The sequence below is a fragment of the Callospermophilus lateralis genome, chromosome 7 (assembly GCF_048772815.1).
Source record: "Callospermophilus lateralis isolate mCalLat2 chromosome 7, mCalLat2.hap1, whole genome shotgun sequence".
Taxonomy (NCBI): domain Eukaryota; kingdom Metazoa; phylum Chordata; class Mammalia; order Rodentia; family Sciuridae; genus Callospermophilus; species Callospermophilus lateralis.
Window position 1 is genome coordinate 129264355 of NC_135311.1, and position 17933 is coordinate 129282287.

The 17933-nt window shown below is 60.9% G+C and overlaps 1 protein-coding gene across 1 annotated transcript in view; it reads left to right on the forward strand.

Annotated features, from left to right (window-relative positions):
• Positions 1–17933, forward strand: part of Rap1gap (RAP1 GTPase activating protein) — a 58786-nt gene that overhangs the window by 24713 nt on the left and 16140 nt on the right. Inside the window, 5 exon segments of the mRNA XM_077109971.1 lie at positions 7465–7558; positions 13595–13630; positions 14602–14649; positions 15402–15440; positions 15893–16078. Of these exon segments, the coding sequence (XP_076966086.1) occupies positions 13613–13630; positions 14602–14649; positions 15402–15440; positions 15893–16078 (291 nt within the window). The 5' untranslated portion in view covers positions 7465–7558; positions 13595–13612.

Genomic DNA, 17933 nt, shown 5'->3' on the forward strand with positions numbered 1-17933 from the left:
CAGGATTGACCGCTCTCTGGAGCTCCGGGGTAGGGGCTGGCAGCCCTTGCCCACGTGCCCTCTGCCCGGGAGCCCTCGGTGCATGGTGCTGTGTGGGGCCGGGCACCTGCCAGCTGGACAAAGCCAGAGCTGGACGCAGGGCCTGCGTTTGCATTTACAAATGAGGTGCCCAGACTGTCCCTGCTCAGGCTCAGGCCCGCCCGCTGCTCTGGCCCCGTCAGGACAGCCCCGAGCCGGGGTCTGGGCCGCTCTGTCTCTGCCTCACTTCTTCCTGGCCCTCGGGGCAGGTTGTCTCTGCCTCGCGTAGGGGAGAGCCTGCACTCTGTCCCTCCTGCCTGGAGGACTTTGGTCACGGTGCTGACCTCCCTGGTGTCAGGGGAACAGGGGTGACTCATGCAGCCTTCCCAGAGGACTGAGACAGAGCCAGGTGCTCAGGGAGCAGGGCCCAGGACACACCCCGCCTTTGTTCCCCTGGCTCGGGTCCCCAGGCTGGCGCTCAGCTCCTGGCCTCTCCTGCTCCCCCACGCCAGGGTCTCCTGATCCCACCCAGGACTCCCCCTGCCTGGACTTGACGGGGAGCACAGGACACACCTGAACCCACTGACACCCGCACACGGATGATGCTTGGTTTCTGCGGTGCTGGGGCAAACCAGGGCCTGGGGCATGTAGGCGCCCACCAGCACACTACGCCCACTCGCCCATCTTATGGATGAGGCAACCAAGGCTCAGCGAGGGCCACACGAGGCTGAATGGCAAAACCAGGACTCCAGCCAGGCAGTCTGACCGTCTGCTGCCTTTCCCGGAGGCGGCCTGTCGTTTACTGAGCACATACTATCTGCTCAGCTCCAGGCGAGTCAGATTGTACCTAGGTCTAACTTATTCCCCATGACAATCCCCTGAGAGTAGGTATTTACTAGCCCATTTTGCAGATGAAGAAATTGAGGTTCAGAGAAGAAAAGCAACTTGGAGGAGGCTAAGGACCCTCTCTGCAGGGAAAAGCCCTTCTCCGGGTGCTGCTCCCCACCACGCCTCGGAGGGCCCAGTTCCAAGCTCCTTGTCATCCATTCGCCCTCAGTGGGCTGTCAGAGCTGGACCTCAGGGTCCTCTAGTCTGGGACCAGTTTCCAATGGAGACTGAGGCTTAGGGAGCTTATGGCGACCTCATGCTGCACACGGAGACTTAGAGACGGAACCAGGGCTTTCCTTAGTCTTCAGTTAGCAGATGGTGGCCTTGTTCTTCCTGGGTGTTGTGCCTTGGTCTTGGTGGCCACCCTGGGCAGTCATGAGAGGCAGCGACTTCTGCTCACCAGACTTACCTGGAGCCCATGGGGGGTAAAGCCCAGCTTCAGTATCAACTAGGGTGTGTGTGGGGGGGATGGATTCCACAAGGTCTCAGGCCTGGAAGATTTGGCGCCTGGGTGGTAAGGCCAGAGGAGCCCCCAGGAAGAGACGGAGGGTAGTCTGGATGGGACTGTTCTTTGAGGGCGGCAGGCCTGGCCCACCCACTCTAATGCCAACACGTAGCACCATTGTCTGGCCCAGAGTGGGCATCGAATCCTGCCTTCTGAATGGATGGCTGAGCACAGGAATGAAGGGCAGATGGGGGCAGGGCCGGTGGCGTGGGCCAGCGAGCGAGCAGAGGAATGCAGGAGCTCCGAGGGACAGTGTGGCCAGCGGGGGTGTGGGGGACACGTGGAGATGGCTGTAATGCTGTGGGGAGGCCTTCGGGTGCTGAGGGGTACCCTGGCAGCCCCTGTGCTGGGTGCTGAGGGGTGGGCCGGGATGCCCCGGTGTCTTGTGCCAGGGAGGGTCGGGTGGCACCAGCTTGAGCTTCAGCTGGGACCCTGGGCAAGCCACCGTGTCCACTGGGGTTCTGCCTTCTCCCTGGTGGCAGGGGACGGGATGACCTGTCTAGGCTCCTGGGAGGCTGTTGACAGGGTCCAGGTGAAGGCCCTTTATAAACTGTGAAGTGCGGTGCTGGGAGAGCAGGTGTGGGTTCTCCCAGCTGGAGGCCCCGCCCTGTGGCCAGGTCATTTGAGTCCCAGGGGAGGGGAGGAGTCTGTCCTTGCAGTTTCTAGGGAGCGGGGAGGGTCAGGCTTCTGTATAGCCCAGCTGGGCTCCGGCCACCTGGTGGGAAAGGTGAGCCCTGGGCAGGCAGCAGGTGGATGGCTGGCCTGGTCCCCGGTGCTGAGCCCTGGCAGGAGGACCATCCCGTGACCTCCTCTCTGAGCTGCCAACCTGTTTGCTTAGCAGGCTGCTGCCTGGCCCAGCTCCGGGACCCGGGTGTCTAGGCCCTGGGCCAGCGTGGGGCCCTGTGCCGCTCCCTCCTGACCCACCTCCCTCCTGACCCGCTCTGCCCAGCTCAGAGCCCTGAGCCCCTTCCCTTGCCCACAGGGCCCTGGCAGCTCTGCCGCCTGGTCCCTGTGAGCCCCTGGTCCTCCTCGAAGCCCTGTGGAGCCTCTGCCTGCTCACCTCTGCCGAGGTCGCCTGCTTGCCCTCGGGGGCTGTCATAAAGATTAAGTGACATCACAGTGTCACTGCCAAACAAGCCTGCTCAGTCCCTTCCCCACCTGCCCCCTTCTCCAGACCTGGCAGAGGTCAAAGGTGCCTGGGAGTGACCTGGCCTGGGTCCCACTGCCTGGGTCCCAGTGGGCCTGGGGCGGCGGGGCGGCCCCTCAAGACCTGGCTTTGGACACCTGCTCGTCTGCTGTCCCTGGCCTCCTTCCCTGGCTGGCTGGTGGAGGTCCGAGGACAGTGGGCCTCTGTGGCTCCCAAGATGAGGCAGCTCCAAGGCAGGGCGTGGCTGTGGCTTTGATCAGAGTCCCCCCAGATCCGGTGTCAGTGGCTGGGGAACCCGGCTGGGCTGGGAGTGTCCGTCACAGTCAGTGCCCCTTCCTGGGGCCCCTCTGCCTCCAGGTGTCTCCAGTTGGGTGGAACCAGTTAGTGTCCGGGAGCCAGGAAGACCCAAGGGACATGCCCTGGGCCTCCCCCGCCTGGCCTCTGCTGCAGGCTGGCCCTCCGCCCTCCGCCCTCCGCCCCTTCTGCGCTCTCCCTTCATTGGCTCCCTGGGCCCCTCCTCGGCCTCCTGGGTCTAGTTTCCTGAACTGGGTGCTGAGGGGCTCCTCAGGGTGCAGCACCCCCTGCTCCCAGTCATGGTCTTCCGGCCTAACGGTCACAGGTCACCTGTTTCAAAACATGAACGTGTCACCAGGGAGAAGAGAAAGACAGGAATCCCAGCAGAGGGGACAGCAAGTTCAAAAGCTTAGCCACGTGGGTAGTGTGGCTCCCCTGGGGACACCTGCAGCTGAGGGAGGCTGGGACAGGGTGGGTAGCCTCAGACAGGAGCAGGGTGTTGATAGGACAGGCAGAGACTGGGAGGGAGGGTCAGCAGGGCCAGACCCGCCTGGGGACCCCGTCCAAAGATATGGGCACCCCGGCCAGCAGGGCGGCCCCAGGTTGGCTTCTCCAGGAGTGACCGACAGTGGCACCCACAAGCCCCTCTCCAGCCTCTCCAGTCCCTACCACACAGGTGCCTCGGCCAGCCCCAGCGCCTAGCTGCTTGCAGGTGGGACACGCCCCAGGACTGCATCCTGTCACCTGTCTTTGGTGTCCCCCGGCTACCTCCCCGCTGGACCCCTCCGAGGACCGCATCCTCCCGTGGCATTCGGCCGTGGGTGGGTGGAGGCCCTGGGCTCTCTTCCCGGGTCTGCTCCCTGGCTGGGTCACCGTGAGGTGGCGGTTCCACTCCCCCGGCCTCAGTGTGCCCTCCTGGGAATTGGGGACCCTGGCCACCGCCTTATCTCCCACTCCAGTTCCAGTGAGAGTCCCAGGAGAGCAGATAAAGAGGGCTTTGAAGAGTACAAGGAGCCCTTCTCACGAAGGTGCCATTGTTATTGTTACCTTGATGCCGAGATAAGGGAGGGGGGGTAGTGACAGTTGCCAAGACACCGGGAGCTGCGAGCAGCGGCTTCCGCCTGGCCCCTCCCCCCACGCCCTGCCTCTCCCGTTCCCGGGAAAACGCTGGGTGCTGTAGCGGGAGGGGAGCTGGGGCCAGCTGGCCGGTGGCCAGGCAGCTGCAGGGCTCAAGGTGACCCCAGAATGTGCCTGGCCTGGACTCAGGTTGGCTCTGGCTTCCCCGGTGACCTTGGACAAGTCCCCTCTTCCCTGGCTGCTGCCTTTTCCTGTGTCCGAGGCAGCAGTGGGTAGGTGTCCAGGCCAGACCCTGCAGGGTTGCAGCTGGGCCTGGGCAGGATGCTTGGTGGTGGCAGCAAGACTCGGGCTGAGCTAGGGAGGTCCCTGGGGAGCAGGGAGACTGAGTGGAAGGCAGCTGGGATGGCTGCCCTTTCCTGGCTGTGCGACCTTGGGTTCATCATTTAACCTCTCTGAGCCTCAGTTTCCCCATCTGGATAAAAGGTTGATAAAGTCCCACCTCAGAAAGCCTCTGCAGTGGTGGAAGGAGATAATGCCTGCATGAACTCCAGGGTGCCACTGGGGTCACGGCAGAGGGGGAGGGAGGAGGGACAGCTGCCGTGTCCTGGCATGCTCTGGGCTCCTCCCAGATGTGGTAGCTGGAAAAATGCAAAGCTGGCCATGGGGTCAGAGGGGTTTGAGAAAAGTGGGAGGGGACAGAGACTTGAGGGACCCCATGTGAACAGAATGTGGGGACCAGAAGACAAGGTGGGTTAGGAGAGAGACTGGAGAGTTCGCTTTCTGACCAGGGAAGACAGTGACCCAGTGGGAGGAGGCCTGAGGGGCCAGAGGCAGAAGGGGATGGAGGGGCGGGCAGGAAGGAGGGCAGAGGAGGGGAGCCTGGCAGGAGGGGCGTTGGGATGGGAGGAGGTGAGGGGCGGGCAGGGTAGTGTTGAAGGCCCACATGGATACCCAGACGGTCAGTGTCCAGTCCTTGGACTTTCACTGACTGTGTGTGACTGTGACCTTGGGCAAGTTACTTAACCTCTCTGTCCTAGTTCCTTCATTCTGCAGATGAGGGTTCAGTGAGTGCACACAAGTCCAGTCACGTAGCAAGGGCCCTGGCGGCCATTGTCCCTGGTACTATTACTTGCCTTGTTGAGCGGCTGTGTTCCTAGCTGGAGTCGGGCAGGCGGGGCCCACAGGCTGGCCACCTGCGTTTTGAAGTTCAGGTCTCGACGTGGAGTTGGGTCCAGACGCCTGCTGTGTCTCATTAACTTGACCTTGGGCAAGTCGATGCCCCTTCTGAGCCTCAGTTTCCCCATGTGCAAGGCAGGTGGCATCTGAGCAATTAAACAAAGCGCAAGGCACAGAGTAGGTGGTGGCTTTTGTCATTACTGTCCTGCTGCCCTTCAGGGCCCGGGAGGAATTTCCTCTTCAGCCCCATCCTGCTGCCCCTCCCTGCCCTGCCCTTTAGGCTCAGTCCTGGCCTTTTAGGTGGACTTCCAGGCAGGGTGGGGGAGGGCTGGGTGCTCCCTGCAGGGGGCAGGACTCTGGCCAACAGGAACTAGAGCCAAGAGGCCAGGCACAGGGTCCCAGATGGACGCGGAGCCCCAGAGCCTTGAGCGGCTCCTTGGTCCTGTGCCAACGTGAGCGATCCTGTGGGAAGTGGCCCCTGGACATGGGAAGGCAGGCTGAGGTGCTCTGGAGGGAAGTGCGGTAGGAGCTGACCTGCAGTGGCCAGTGTCTGAGCCTGGGCTGAGAGGGGTGGACAGAGGGTACCACTCAACTAGGCTGATCCAGCAGCAGCCACCACACAGGGCCACTCAGGACAGCAGTCCCCACCATGAAGGGCGCCTGGCTTCTCCGAGACTCCAACCCCAGGACTTCCTAGCCCCCGGGCAGCCCCTGCTGTCCACCCGTAGTGCTGTCCCTATTCACTCCAGGGCACACGCTTTAAATTCCAGCTCTGTCACCACTAGTAGGAGTGGTGGCTTTGGCTCTCTGAGCCTCTGTTTCTCTATAGGTAATGAGGATCAATGCCACCAACCTTCCAGCAGGGGACAGGGGAGCGGGCGTCTAACACGGCAGACACAGTTCCAGGCCCACAGCAGGTCTCGACAGGGCCCCTGTGGGGTCCCAGGGGCGTTTGCCTGGACATCTCCATGGGGCTCTGTCCGGCCCTGCCCCCATCTCCAGCCTCTCCCCACGTGGGTGCACCCTGGCACCCAGGAAGTGCTCACAGTCCTCAGTGACCCCCTGCTGCCGCCTCACTCCGTCAGTCATTGAACAAATGTTCAATGGGACCCTAACGGGGAGACCCACTCATTCCTGGGATGTGTGAGGCCGAAAGCGACCATGGGCTGAGGCCCTGAAGGCTGCCAGAGCCCAGGGCGGATTGTTTTGGCAACTGGGGGTGAGAGGGTGTGTCTTCAACTCATGCTTCACGTGGCCAGTGCCCGAGAATCTCCCCCACAATGATGCCAGCGGCTTGAAATGCCACTGCCACCAGATCCATCCTTTGGGGTCAAGCGCTGTCTAGAACAGACCTTCTTTCAAGATGCCAGCACCCTGGGAGGCGGGGCCCTGTCACCAAGCAGGGCTGGGGTGGCTCCTGCCTGGCCTGGGTTCCTGAGGGCCGGTCCCTCTTGGGGTGTGGCGGGCCTAGCTCTGCCTGACTCAAGTCTGCCACAGGCCACTGAGGAGTGTCTGGAAGGTGACTCAGCCTGGCGGGACCAGCCTTGCTCCATGGGACCTGGGTGGGGGGTGCGGCCACGTCAGGGTGGCCCTAGGCGGCAGCGGAAGCTGGGCCTGCTCTCCCGGCCCCAGGCTCCCTGGATGCTGGGAACCTCTGGGCACTTCCTCCCCTTGACCCCAGAGATGGCCTCAGCAGGCTTCTCAGGGTGACAGGCCCTGACGCCACCCTCTCCAGGCCTGCTCCTTTCCTGGGTGGGGGTGTGGGAGCTGTGGGTGTGGCTGGAGCCCCACAAGTCACCCGGCTCTCACACAGGTGACAGCTCTGCTGCAGACCTGCCGTGTGACCCTGGGGCACATCCGGGTCCTCGTCTGCAAAGTGGGAAGACCAGTGGGGCAGGAGGCTTGTGTCCTGGGCCTGGAGGGAGGGCTCGGCACAGGGCCCAGCCTGCAGCTGTTGTCATTAGCAGGGCGGCAGCCGCTGGCCTGGGATGGTGACTCTCTGAAGCATGGGGTGGTGAGTGAGTAGAGCCTGGGCACCCTATTTTTCCAGAAGCCTCAGCCTCCACAGCCCTCCTCTCTGCCCGCCCCAGTCTCCCCCCCTTCAGAGGGGCTGTGGACATCCTGTGCCTGGAGCCTGATGGAGAGACTCTGCCCACACTTCTGGTCTCTGGGAAGGAGAGCCTGCTTCACAGTCCTGTTCTGAAGCCCCTCTCCTCCCTCCCCCCCGGAAGCCCAGGACACTTGCTCCATGGAGTCTGTCTCCCTTCAGCTCCCCCAGCTCTGAGGGGACTTCCTCCCAGAGTTCCCAAATCCCTCAACTTGGGGCCCTCCCTGACCTCAGAATCTTCTTCTCTTCTAGGAGGAGTGATGGGCAGAGCCAGCGCTTCCCTCAGGCACTAGACCTGTCACAAGTGGACTTAGTTCCCTCTCATCCTACTTCACTCTACCCTAAGGTAAATGTCCCCCTCCACACCTACTGCCCCTTTCCTGGCCAGGGCTGGGCAATGATGAAGAATGGCTATTGATCAGATATAAAATGTGTGGGTAGATGCTGCTGGGGTTTAACCCAAAGGGATACCATTCCTGACCCCTGAGTGGCCTGTATAATCTGAGAGGTTGAGCCCAGGTCTGGAGAAGTGTCCAAGGGAGTGGCTTAGGGCTGGTCTAGGTAAAACAGCTGGGTGTCAACTGGCCACCCAGCTCTTATCTTCACCATGAACAATCCCCTCCACGTCCTCACCTGTGGTCAGGAGAAGGGCAGCAGCTACCTGGCAGTGCACTGTGCAGACCGAAGGGCACGCCGCGGCGCCCACAAAGCAGCCCAGGCACGACACCTGGCCTGCAGCAAGAGCCCTGTAAATGAGGCTGTTCCTCTTATTACCATCATCAAGGTTTTCCAGCCCCTGATTAGTGCCAAACCTTGGACTTGCCCCAAAGGGCCAGAAATCAACCTAGCACAGGCCCTGCCCTCCAGGAACCATGGTCTGGTAAAGAGACAAAGGACCGAGCAACTTGTGCCAGCCAGACCCACCAGTGCTTCCCGAGGTCCACCCCCGGCTGGCCAAGAGCTTAGTGCTCGCCTGCAGTATCTTGCCTTACTCTCCAGCCATTAGTGCTGTGTCGCAGCTACCGTCATTAGTCCCATCTCGCAGATGAGGAGATTGAGGTTCAGGAAGGTTGCGTTACTAGCCCACAGCCCTGCAGGTTGGGTGTGGTGGGGCCAGGACTGAAGGTCTCCTGCTCTCTAGGGAGGGCACTGTGTAGCTTTACAGCTGTGGACAGACATCCTGCCAGGATCAGATGTTCAGAAAGGTGAACGGGGGGTCTTCCCAAGGTCATGTGGCCAGGAAGTAGCAGAAGCAGGATTGACTAAGCTCCTTCCTGATCGCACTGGCCTGGAGTAAGGGCCAGGCTCCTCTCCCGGGTGGGAGGGCAGATGGCCACGGAATGGAGTCCATGTGTGGAGACACCACCTTCATGGGGGTCCGAGGCAGAGGTGCTAGTGGTAGCAGAAGGGAGTTCTTGAGACCCTCTCTTGGTTTCTCTGCTTGGGTAACTGCCTAGGACTGGCCTGTGTGGATTCCAAGGTTCAGCACAGAAGGAGAGACTCAGTGGCAGCTGCTCGCAGAGACACTGGTTCATGAATGAGGCTCTCGGCCCCTCTCCAGGAGGAGGCCTGGCTTCTCACCAATGGCTGCACGCCCCAGACCATGGCTTCCCCTGCTGGACCTCAGTCATCCTGACTGGGGAGGAGGAGGGTTGCAGCAGCCCCTTGTCCTGCGTCCTGCCTCTCAGACAGCCTGGGGTTGGGCTTCCCATATTAGTGCCGAGCTGCCTGTCCTCAGGCCTCCTGGCCCCTGCCCAGTCTGGTTGGCAGCCTCTGTTTGTATCAGCATAGCCCAGACTGTGGGTCCAAGTCACCCCATCCCTACCCCAGAATCAAGCCTAGTTTGTGGAGCATCTTCCTTTGACAGGGAGGGAATCAGGCAAAGAAAGGTTGAGTGATTCATGTGGGGTCCCCAGCAAGCCAGCAGTAGGCTGAAGGAACACAAGCCTGGGACACATTCTCCATTTCTCCCCCAGTGTCCCTGAATCTGCACGTTTCTAACATTGATGGAATCAATCTGAGGAACAGGTGACCTCCCCAGGGCTTCTATCCTCATCCGTATAATGGGTCTGACAGTTCCTTCCCCACTCACCATGCCGGCTCGCAATTGGACATTCTGTGAAAATACTTTGGAAGGCAGAAATCAGGAAGCTGAACTGTTACAGCATGATTGCTGACAGACACGGAGCAGGGACATTGCCTTTTCTTTGGGAAGTTATACTTGAAGAGACAGTGAACTACCCAGCGCCCTTCTGCTCCCTACAGGGGTTTCTCCACTCAAGGGTTTGGAAATCTGCACACAGGTACATACCCGGCCTAGTTGCACCTAGGTACCGGGGCACAGTGACAGACAAAGCACACAGATACAGCTTCCCACTGTAAGTGTACTCAGGGACTTTCACATACACATGTGCAAGAGATACACATGTACACACACACACACACACACACACACCCAGGCATTCCCACGCACTCAGAAACACAATATGTCCATGTACACACAGCCAGGTCAGCCTGTGTGTGCATACCCTCCTGTCCACCTGGAACACAGAGGTCTGGTGATGCAAGCAGGTCTCACCTCCCCCAGGGCCAGTGTGGGAATGGATATTCCTCTGGCTGCATTTCAATGGGTGCCCGGAAGTGTGCAGGCCTGGAAGTGGTTGTGTAAATCAATATTTGCTGCTGTTAATTATTAAAACCAAAGCTACTCTGTGCCTGGAACACACATCTTGGAGTTTCTGCCTGCTGTGGGGCCCAAACCTGACCCTGGGCCAGATCTGGGGTGGGGGAGGAGAGATCACACTTTGCCTTCTTTCCAGGATCTCTTGGCCTGGAGGGATGGAGGTGGTGGGCAGCTGCTGGTGGCTCTTCTGGGGAGCTGCAGAGAGGTCTGGTACTGGGCTGGTGGGTAACCCTGCCCCTGCAGCACCAAGCAGCTGGTTTTGACTTGGCCACAGAACAGGAAGCATTTGCTACTTTCCCAACATCTGTCTGGAGGAGGGGTTTGCCAGGCCCAGCTGCTATACAGTGGCTCTATCAGGTCAGGACACATCACAGAGTCAGCTGGGAGGATCTGAAAAGGCTTCATATTTTACTGACCGTTAAACTGAGACCCAGAGAGTGGCAAGGACTCATACCACCTAGCAAACTGCAGCAAGGCCAGAGCTAGAACCCATATGTCCTGAAGCCCACTTAAATCCTCTCCTCCATACCACCCAGCACTGTGACAGTCTCCCCCAGGGTAGGGGACAGCTAGGGCTTTGGGAAGAGGGGGTATAGGCCAGTCAGCCACTGTGGGCTGGGGAAGAGGTGTGGGGAGAGGGGAGAGGCCCTAAATAACAGCTCCAGGCCCCTTCCTAGCTGTGTGGCCCTGGGCAAGCTATTTCACCTCTCGGGAACAGTTTCCTCATTTGCATAATGGGGATGACATTTGGAACTCCTGGGTTATGGCGAGATGGTGAGATGTGCAAAGGGTCCGTATTAACTAAGTGCTCACAAAAACTAAGTGCTCACAAAAAGTCCTGTCTCCAGGGAACCTCTCCTCCTCCTGCCCGTCTTCACAGCCTGTCCAAAGTAGCTCGTCAGGAGGCCCCGAATCGGGGTACCCAGAGTCTGGGAAGACCCACCACAGGGGGTGCCCCCAAGAGCCCAACTCGCAGCCAGCTTCCAGCGCGCCACCCGGAGAGCGCAGGCGCAGTGTCTGCGGCCGCGGGCCGGGCCGCACCGGGGGGCGTGGCCTCTGTGTCCCCGCCCCGGGCCGCCGCAGCCCCGCCCCGGCCCCGCGCCGCCGGTACCTGGCGCCCCGCCCCCTCCGGGCCCGGCCGCGGGGCAAGCCCAGCGCAGGCAGCTCCGCCGCCGCGGGAACCCGGAGCGCGGAGCCTGGCGCTTCGGGGCCCGGGCCGGGGCGCGCGTGGCCAGAGCCGGCCGGGCCAGCCGAAGCGCTGGCGGGCCGGGGGCCGGGCCGGGCCGGGCTCGGGATGGCGCAGCCGCGGCCCCCAGCGCCCCAAGGCCGTCCTCGGAGGGGCTCGCTGCCGGTTGGGGCCGGCTGGCAGGTGAGGACCGGGCGGGGGCGTCCCGGCGGAGGGGGATCCCGGGCCCGGGTCGGCCCGACTTCTCTGGAGCGCGGCAGCTGTACCCGAGGCAGGGGGGTGTGCAGGCTCCGTCCCAGCGGGTGTGTTAGCTTCTGGGCTGACACCGGCCACGGCGGCCAAGGGCGCACCCTGCTGGGGGGGGGGGGTCTGGGCCTGGGGTTCTTCCTGCCGCTACCCCCGAAACTGTGGCCCCGCGGTACAGTGGCACTGCGTGTGAGTCCTGCCATTGGGGCCACTTTATGTCTTCCCTGCCAGGTTTGGGGATCCTAATGTCAGAGTGTAACTTTGTGGTGGTGCCCAAGTGAGATGGGGACCCCCATCGGGGCCACATCATTCCCAGCCTTCCATTGCCATGTGTCAGGGCGTCTGCTGCTGCTGCCTGTGCGGCTGTAACTGTAGGTGTCACTTGTTGCTGTGTACACTCAGGGTGACAGGACCATGTGTCAGTGTTAATGTGAGTGATTCTCGCTAGTGCAACAAGGCATTGCATTTCATTGTCCTGCCTGTTAGGTCACCCTGAGTGGGGTCCCTGGAGGTCATTAAAGTGCCCCCAACTGCAGGAACCACAGGGGAATGGGAGGTTGTCTGACTCTGCCCAGATGCCAGCGTTGCTGTCCCACAGAGTGTGGAGTTGACAGGAGTGTCTGGTAACTGCCCATGGAATCGTCTCTTCTCCACTCAGGTCTTGGGTGTGGCTGTGTGACCATGAAGTGGTCTCCTGGGGACTCCTGAGGTGGACTTCAGAAGATGTCTTGTTCTGTGGGCAGGCTTCAGAGCTTGCACATGCGGTGTTTGTGTCTCGTGACCTTCAGCGCAGTGTGTGTGTGTGTGTGTGTGTGTGTGTGCGCGCGCGCGCGTGCATGGGGGGAGGGAGGTGACTTGGGTGGATGGGGGATGCAGGGCTGTGTCCCTCCTGTGGACATTAATGACCTTGGAGTTGCCCTGTGCAGCCTCCTTTGCTCAGAACTCTCATGCCTGTTGTGGGATGGGGTCTGTTGTGTCTGTTGCACAGCGTGTGTAGCCAGATGGGGAAAGGGGACTCTGTGTCCCTGACAACCTGTCCCCCAGAGTGCATGTCACTGTGTCTTGGTTTCAGACAGGAGGGTGGTTTTGTGATGTTCATGCTGCGTCACGTGCGGTACAGAGTGCAGAACTGCACAGGTGAGGTGTGGGTTTGCACTAGTCTGTGTATCTCTTATGGTCCGTGGACTTGTGTGTTTGTGTAAATTGGTGTGCTGTTGTATAACTCAGGATGTCAATATGTGTATTTGTGTGTTCATATAGAGCTCTAAGAATCACTGTACCTAGACACCGTGTGTGTGTGTGTGTGTGTGTGTGTGTGTGTTCGAGCGCACACAAAACATGTAGTGTGCTGAGAGAATAAGTATTGGTGTCAAGCCTCTGTGTGTCTGAGCAGGAGAGGGAGAGATTGTGTGTGTGTGTGTGCACGTGGGCACATATTTCCTGCTGTACAACCCCATAACATGGGTGTGTGAGCTCAGGCAGTGCCCCCAGTGGGCAGCAGGAACTGTTGGAGCCTTGGAAGGGTTGGGGGAGGGGCACCACCAGAGACTCTGGGGGTTTCCCAGCCCCAGCCCCAGCCCTGCCAGCCGCCACTGGGCATCCTTGCCGCCTTCCAGGAAGGTTCTCAGGGAGTTGGCGCTGGAGAGGCCCATGCTGCCAGGCAGCTGGCAGATGCTGATTAACCCTGCGTGTACCCTGGCTAGCTTCAGGACAGGCTGGCTTGGGCATGAGAGGGCGCCAGTGGGCTCAGGCACAGGTGTCAGGCCATGGGGCACCTCAGCATCCTCTCCGGCAGGGCCCCCACCCCGTATTGTTGGGTTGTGTGAGCAGTGTCCGGTGGCCTAGGTTGACTGTCCTGGAGATGGAACCATGGCCCTTCCTTCTCATTCCACCTGGGCTCATCTCTGGGGCTGGCACCAGGGGCTTTTCTCAGGGGCCTGTCCTGGCAGTGCCAACCTTGCAGTGGCATGAAGGAGATCTGCCCCTCCCCAAGGGTCACAGCCTCCTCCCTAGGAAAAAGGACTGAGTGGGGTGGGCTCCCTGGGACCCAGGACCTGGGTGTGGGCTCACCTCCATTGGCAGTTGGCCAAGTCCTGTGCCGCAGCCCCCTCCTATGATGCCTGCTGCACCCCCTCTTGCTGCCTCGAGCCCTGATGGCTGGTCAGAACCGAGGGGATCAGGAAGCCTGGGGTTGGGGAGACTCCTGGGGCTTGACAGGGCCAGCTGGGCCACCTCGGGACTGACCTGCCTTCCCGTCTCTGTTGCAGAACACAGATCTGTTTGAGATGATTGAAAAGATGCAGGTGAGGACGCTGGAGACGCCAGCCCTGGGAGCCACCGAGCTGCTGGGCTGGAAGTGGGGGTCCTTTCAGTATTTCTAGCCCGACGTCTTTCTGAGGACAGGCCAGGAGTCTTCGATAGACCATGTCAGGAGAAGATGGTGGCAGTTTTTGTCCAGAGTCCTCTGTCTGGGGGTCCAGTGGAAGAGGGGACCTCTCTTACCTGGGGACCCACCCAGGCTCCCAGCTCCCTTCCCTGTGTAGGTCCCCAGCAGGGCTGCATCAGCTCAGCTCACCCTCACCCCATAAGAGGCATCACAGCTGTACTGGACCCCAGGCAGAATGACGGAGGGGACAGATGCCAGGGTGCCTGTCAGCCAGAGCTGCGCTGCTGTGGGGGAGCTGTTAAGGATCCGGGCAGCCTGGGGAGCAGCTCTGCCCCTGCCGCACCCCTGCCACCTTCATCCAGTCCTGGTCTCCGGGCCCTCGCCTGTGTCTTGTGTGGGCGTGTGTCGGGGGAGATGGGTGGGAGGGTGGTGGCGTGGGGGTGGCTCACAGGGGCCTCAGGAGCCTTGCCTGACGTCAGCTCACCCTCCCCAGCCCTGCTCTTTCCTGCGCTCCTGTTTCCCGGCCTCTCTCCCTCTCCACCTCCTCCCGCTCTCCGCTCTCCACGGATCTGGATGATGCAGTGGCCCCCTCCCCACGCTCACACATGGGCCTGCGCACGCACCCCTGCCCCCACTCCCAGCAGCACGTGCATTCCTGAACACAGCCCCCGCCCCTCCCTGCTGGGCTGGCTCTTCAGAGGGGCCTGAGGCATGAGCTGGCCAGCCACTACCCTGGGAGTACCCGTCCTGCTCCCCACGTCCAGGGCTCTCCCAGGGCTTCCCTTCCACATGGGCAGGAGCGCAGGAGAGCAGGAGAGCGAGCCTTCCACGCACGGAAGGGCGCCTGGCAGCAGGTGGGGGTGTAATGGGTGATGCCTTGTCTTTCAGGGAAGCAGGATGGACGAACAGCGATGCTCCTTCCCGCCACCCCTCAAAGTAGGTGAAGCAGCCTGACCTCTGGAGCAGAGGTCAGCAGAGGTCCCCCCTGCGGGCTGGGGGAGGGGCTCCATGTGGCGCCACAGCCACCCAGTTGCGAAGGGTCTTACTGTGTGCCTTGTGCTGGGCCCTGGGTGGCCACTGCCCCAAGAGCTCTGAGTCCTGGAGCTCCTCCCTGCCCACCGCCCTGCTGTCCTTGGTGGCCTCTCCAGGCAGCTTCCCTGACCCTCTACCGTCCGCAGCTGCAGAAAGACCCACCCAGGAGGGGCATTGCTCTTGGTGATTTGGGACCCATCAACCCTAGAAGGCTGAATGGCCCTAGAAGACACAGCAGGGCTTGGGGGAGTGGGCCCAGAGCTAAGCAGGCTCCTGGGCAGCAAGTCAGATGCCTCTTCAGGGCCAGGGGTCTCAGAGTATGGTGCTCAGATCAGCGGCCTCTGGTCATCTGGGAGCATTAGGATGCCAGACCCCGGGTGCCACCTGCCTGGCTGCACCAAGAACTGGTGTGAGGCGCAGCACCCTGTGTCTTCCAGGCCTCCTGGTGGCCCAGAGTTCTCCTCCGGGGAGGCAAGAGCCTCCTTTCCCCAGGCAGAGTGAACCCAGGAGACCCAGCACTCAGCCTGGCCTGCCTCTGACCTGGCCTTGTAGGGTCCCCCCGGGGCAAGTCACCCCCCATCTGTAAGCTGGGGGGATGAGGCGAGGAGGGTGAGGACACCACCCAGCCGTGCCTCTCCCCCGCTTGTCTTTTGCAGACAGAGGAGGACTATATTCCCTACCCGAGCGTCCATGAGGTACCTGGCTGGACCCCCAAGCCACCCTTCCCAGCCCAGGGAGGCCTTTGTGAAGGGCATCTGGACACCAGGTCCTCCCTCCCAGGGGCCTGGCTGCAGGCTCTGCTGGGCTGCTCAGTGTACAGGCCCCAGACTTTGGACTGACTTGAAACGTAGGCTTCTGAGCCAGACGTTTCCACCTCCTGGGTCAAGGCCATGTGTCCCCCTCTCCTACCTGCCCCCAACTCCCATCCTTTGAGTCTGGGACAGAGGGCTCGGTGCTGTCGGGTCGGGGAGGGAAAGGGCTGGAGCAGGTACCCAGAGAGAGTGGATGTGCACCCTGGAGTCCCCCAGCTCTGGCCGGTCCGTAGTATCCCTTTGCCATGACAGAAGGGGCCCAAGTCTGAGCTGGGGGTGTCCTGAGGCCCCATCAAGGTGCTGTGGGGGTGGCTCTCAGCTGAGTCCCTCTTCAGGTCCTGGGGCGAGAAGGGCCCTTCCCCCTCATCCTGCTGCCCCAGTTTGGGGGCTATTGGATCGAGGGCACCAACCATGAAATCACCAGCATCCCCGAGACAGAGCCACTGCAGTCACCCACCACCAAGGTGAAGCTGGAGTGTAACCCCACAGCCCGCGTCTACCGGAAGCACTTTCTTGGCAAGGTGGGTGACCAGCTGGTATTGGGGTTTGGCTGGGGTTGTCACAGTCCAGCCTCATGGGAGGATGGGCCCAGGAAGAGCGCCCTCATGATGGGGCTGGGTGACAGTCCCAGAGTCCTGAGTCTCAGGGAGCATGCGTGTGGGGTTATTCATCCATTCAACAAACATCTATTGCAAAAGGAGGTGGGATGACATGGCGGTTAACAGGAGAGATACCAGGGGGTGGGCCCCGGCTCTGCCACCTGCTACCCAGGCACGGGGTGAGCTGCTTAGCTTCCGTGCGCCTCAGATTCTGTCTATAAAAATGGGGATAATGACACCCACCTCACGAGGCTGTTGTGAGGTTTCAACAGACCATGCTTATAAGGTGGTTTGAATGGCATCTGGAACAAAGTAAGCGCTCCTCAGGTGAGCAAATAATGAGCTCCAGCTGTGTGCCGGGCGCTGCTCTCGCACCTTGCGGAAGGCAGCAAACAAAACAGGCTCTGCCCGCCCTGGAGCAGCTTGGGGTGGGGCTGGGAGGACAGTGTCACCTGATGGCTAGGCCTGGATTGACCACAGCCCCAGAGCAGGGACCCTGCCTGCAAGAGCTTGTCAGAGTGTCACTCACGGTGTTCTTGAGAGTTGCTGGGTGGAGCCATGGGGACCGGAGGGGTGGTCCCCTGCTCGGGCCTCCTGCCAGTCAGGCTCCACAGCGGTGCTTTGTGCATGCGGGGTCACAGACAGAACGGGGGAGCACACCCCAGGTGTGGAGCCTCCTGGCCCAGGCACAGGTCTAGGCTCTTCCCTCTGTTGATGGTGTCATCTTGGGAAAGTTATTTAGCCTTCTGGAGTCTGTTTCCTTGTCTATAAAAACAGGGATAATAAAAGTACATTTAAAACATATAGAGCCAGGTGTGATGGCACACACCTGTAAGTCCAGCCCCTTGGGAGGCCGAGGCAGGAGGACTGAAAGTTCGAGGCCAGCTTGGGGAACTTAGTAAGATCCTGTCTCAAAATAAAAAGAGCTGGGGAGGTAGCTCTGTGGTAGAGCTGCCCTGGGGTTCATTCCCCGGTGCTGCCACAGAAGGCAGATAGAACCATGCGTGTCGCATAGTAGATAAGCAATTAGCCATAGCTGTTATTACCTCTTCCTAATCCCTCGGTGAGGTCAAGATCATCCTGTTTTTACAGAAGAGGAAATTGAAACTCAGAGAGGTGAAGTGACTTGGTCAAGGTTGCAGTTACTGAGCCCAGAGTCACAGCCGCCCTGGCTGACCTGCCGCACTGCCGAGGACTGGGCTTCTAGCCGTGTGTGTGTGTGTGTGTGTGTGTGTGTGTGTGTGTGTGTGTGTGTGTCCGTGTGTCCTTCTCTTCACCCTCCACCCCAGGAGGTGGGGGTGGCCCTTTGGGAGGATTGAGAAGCTGCGTGACCTCAGCCTGGGCCCAGGGCACCGGCCTGACCCTGGGAAACACGAGTGCTAACTGTCTGGGTTGGAGGAGGGTCCACCCAGCAGGCGGGGCTCAGGAGCCATGGCCTGGGACAAATGCAGAGCGCAGAGGGATTTGTCTTCCGATGAGCCCTGTGGGTGGAGAGAACTGCACCCCAGGTGGCCTCAGCCAGAGGTGGCCTCTGCCAGAGGCTCTTGGCTGGGTCTGGCAGAGGCGGGATCCGGGGAAGAGCAGACGCTGGCACTCGGGAGAGGTTGCCAAAGCAGTGAGGAGCCGCAGATGGTGGTGCTGGGCCTTGAGCCCAGCGGGATTCGAAGAGGTACAGGTGGCAGTCAGAGGCACAGAGACTGGGGTTAGGTCAGCAGGACAGGGGATGGGGCTCCAGGGCTATTTCCGGACTCCAGATGGGGTGCCTCGGGAAGCAGCC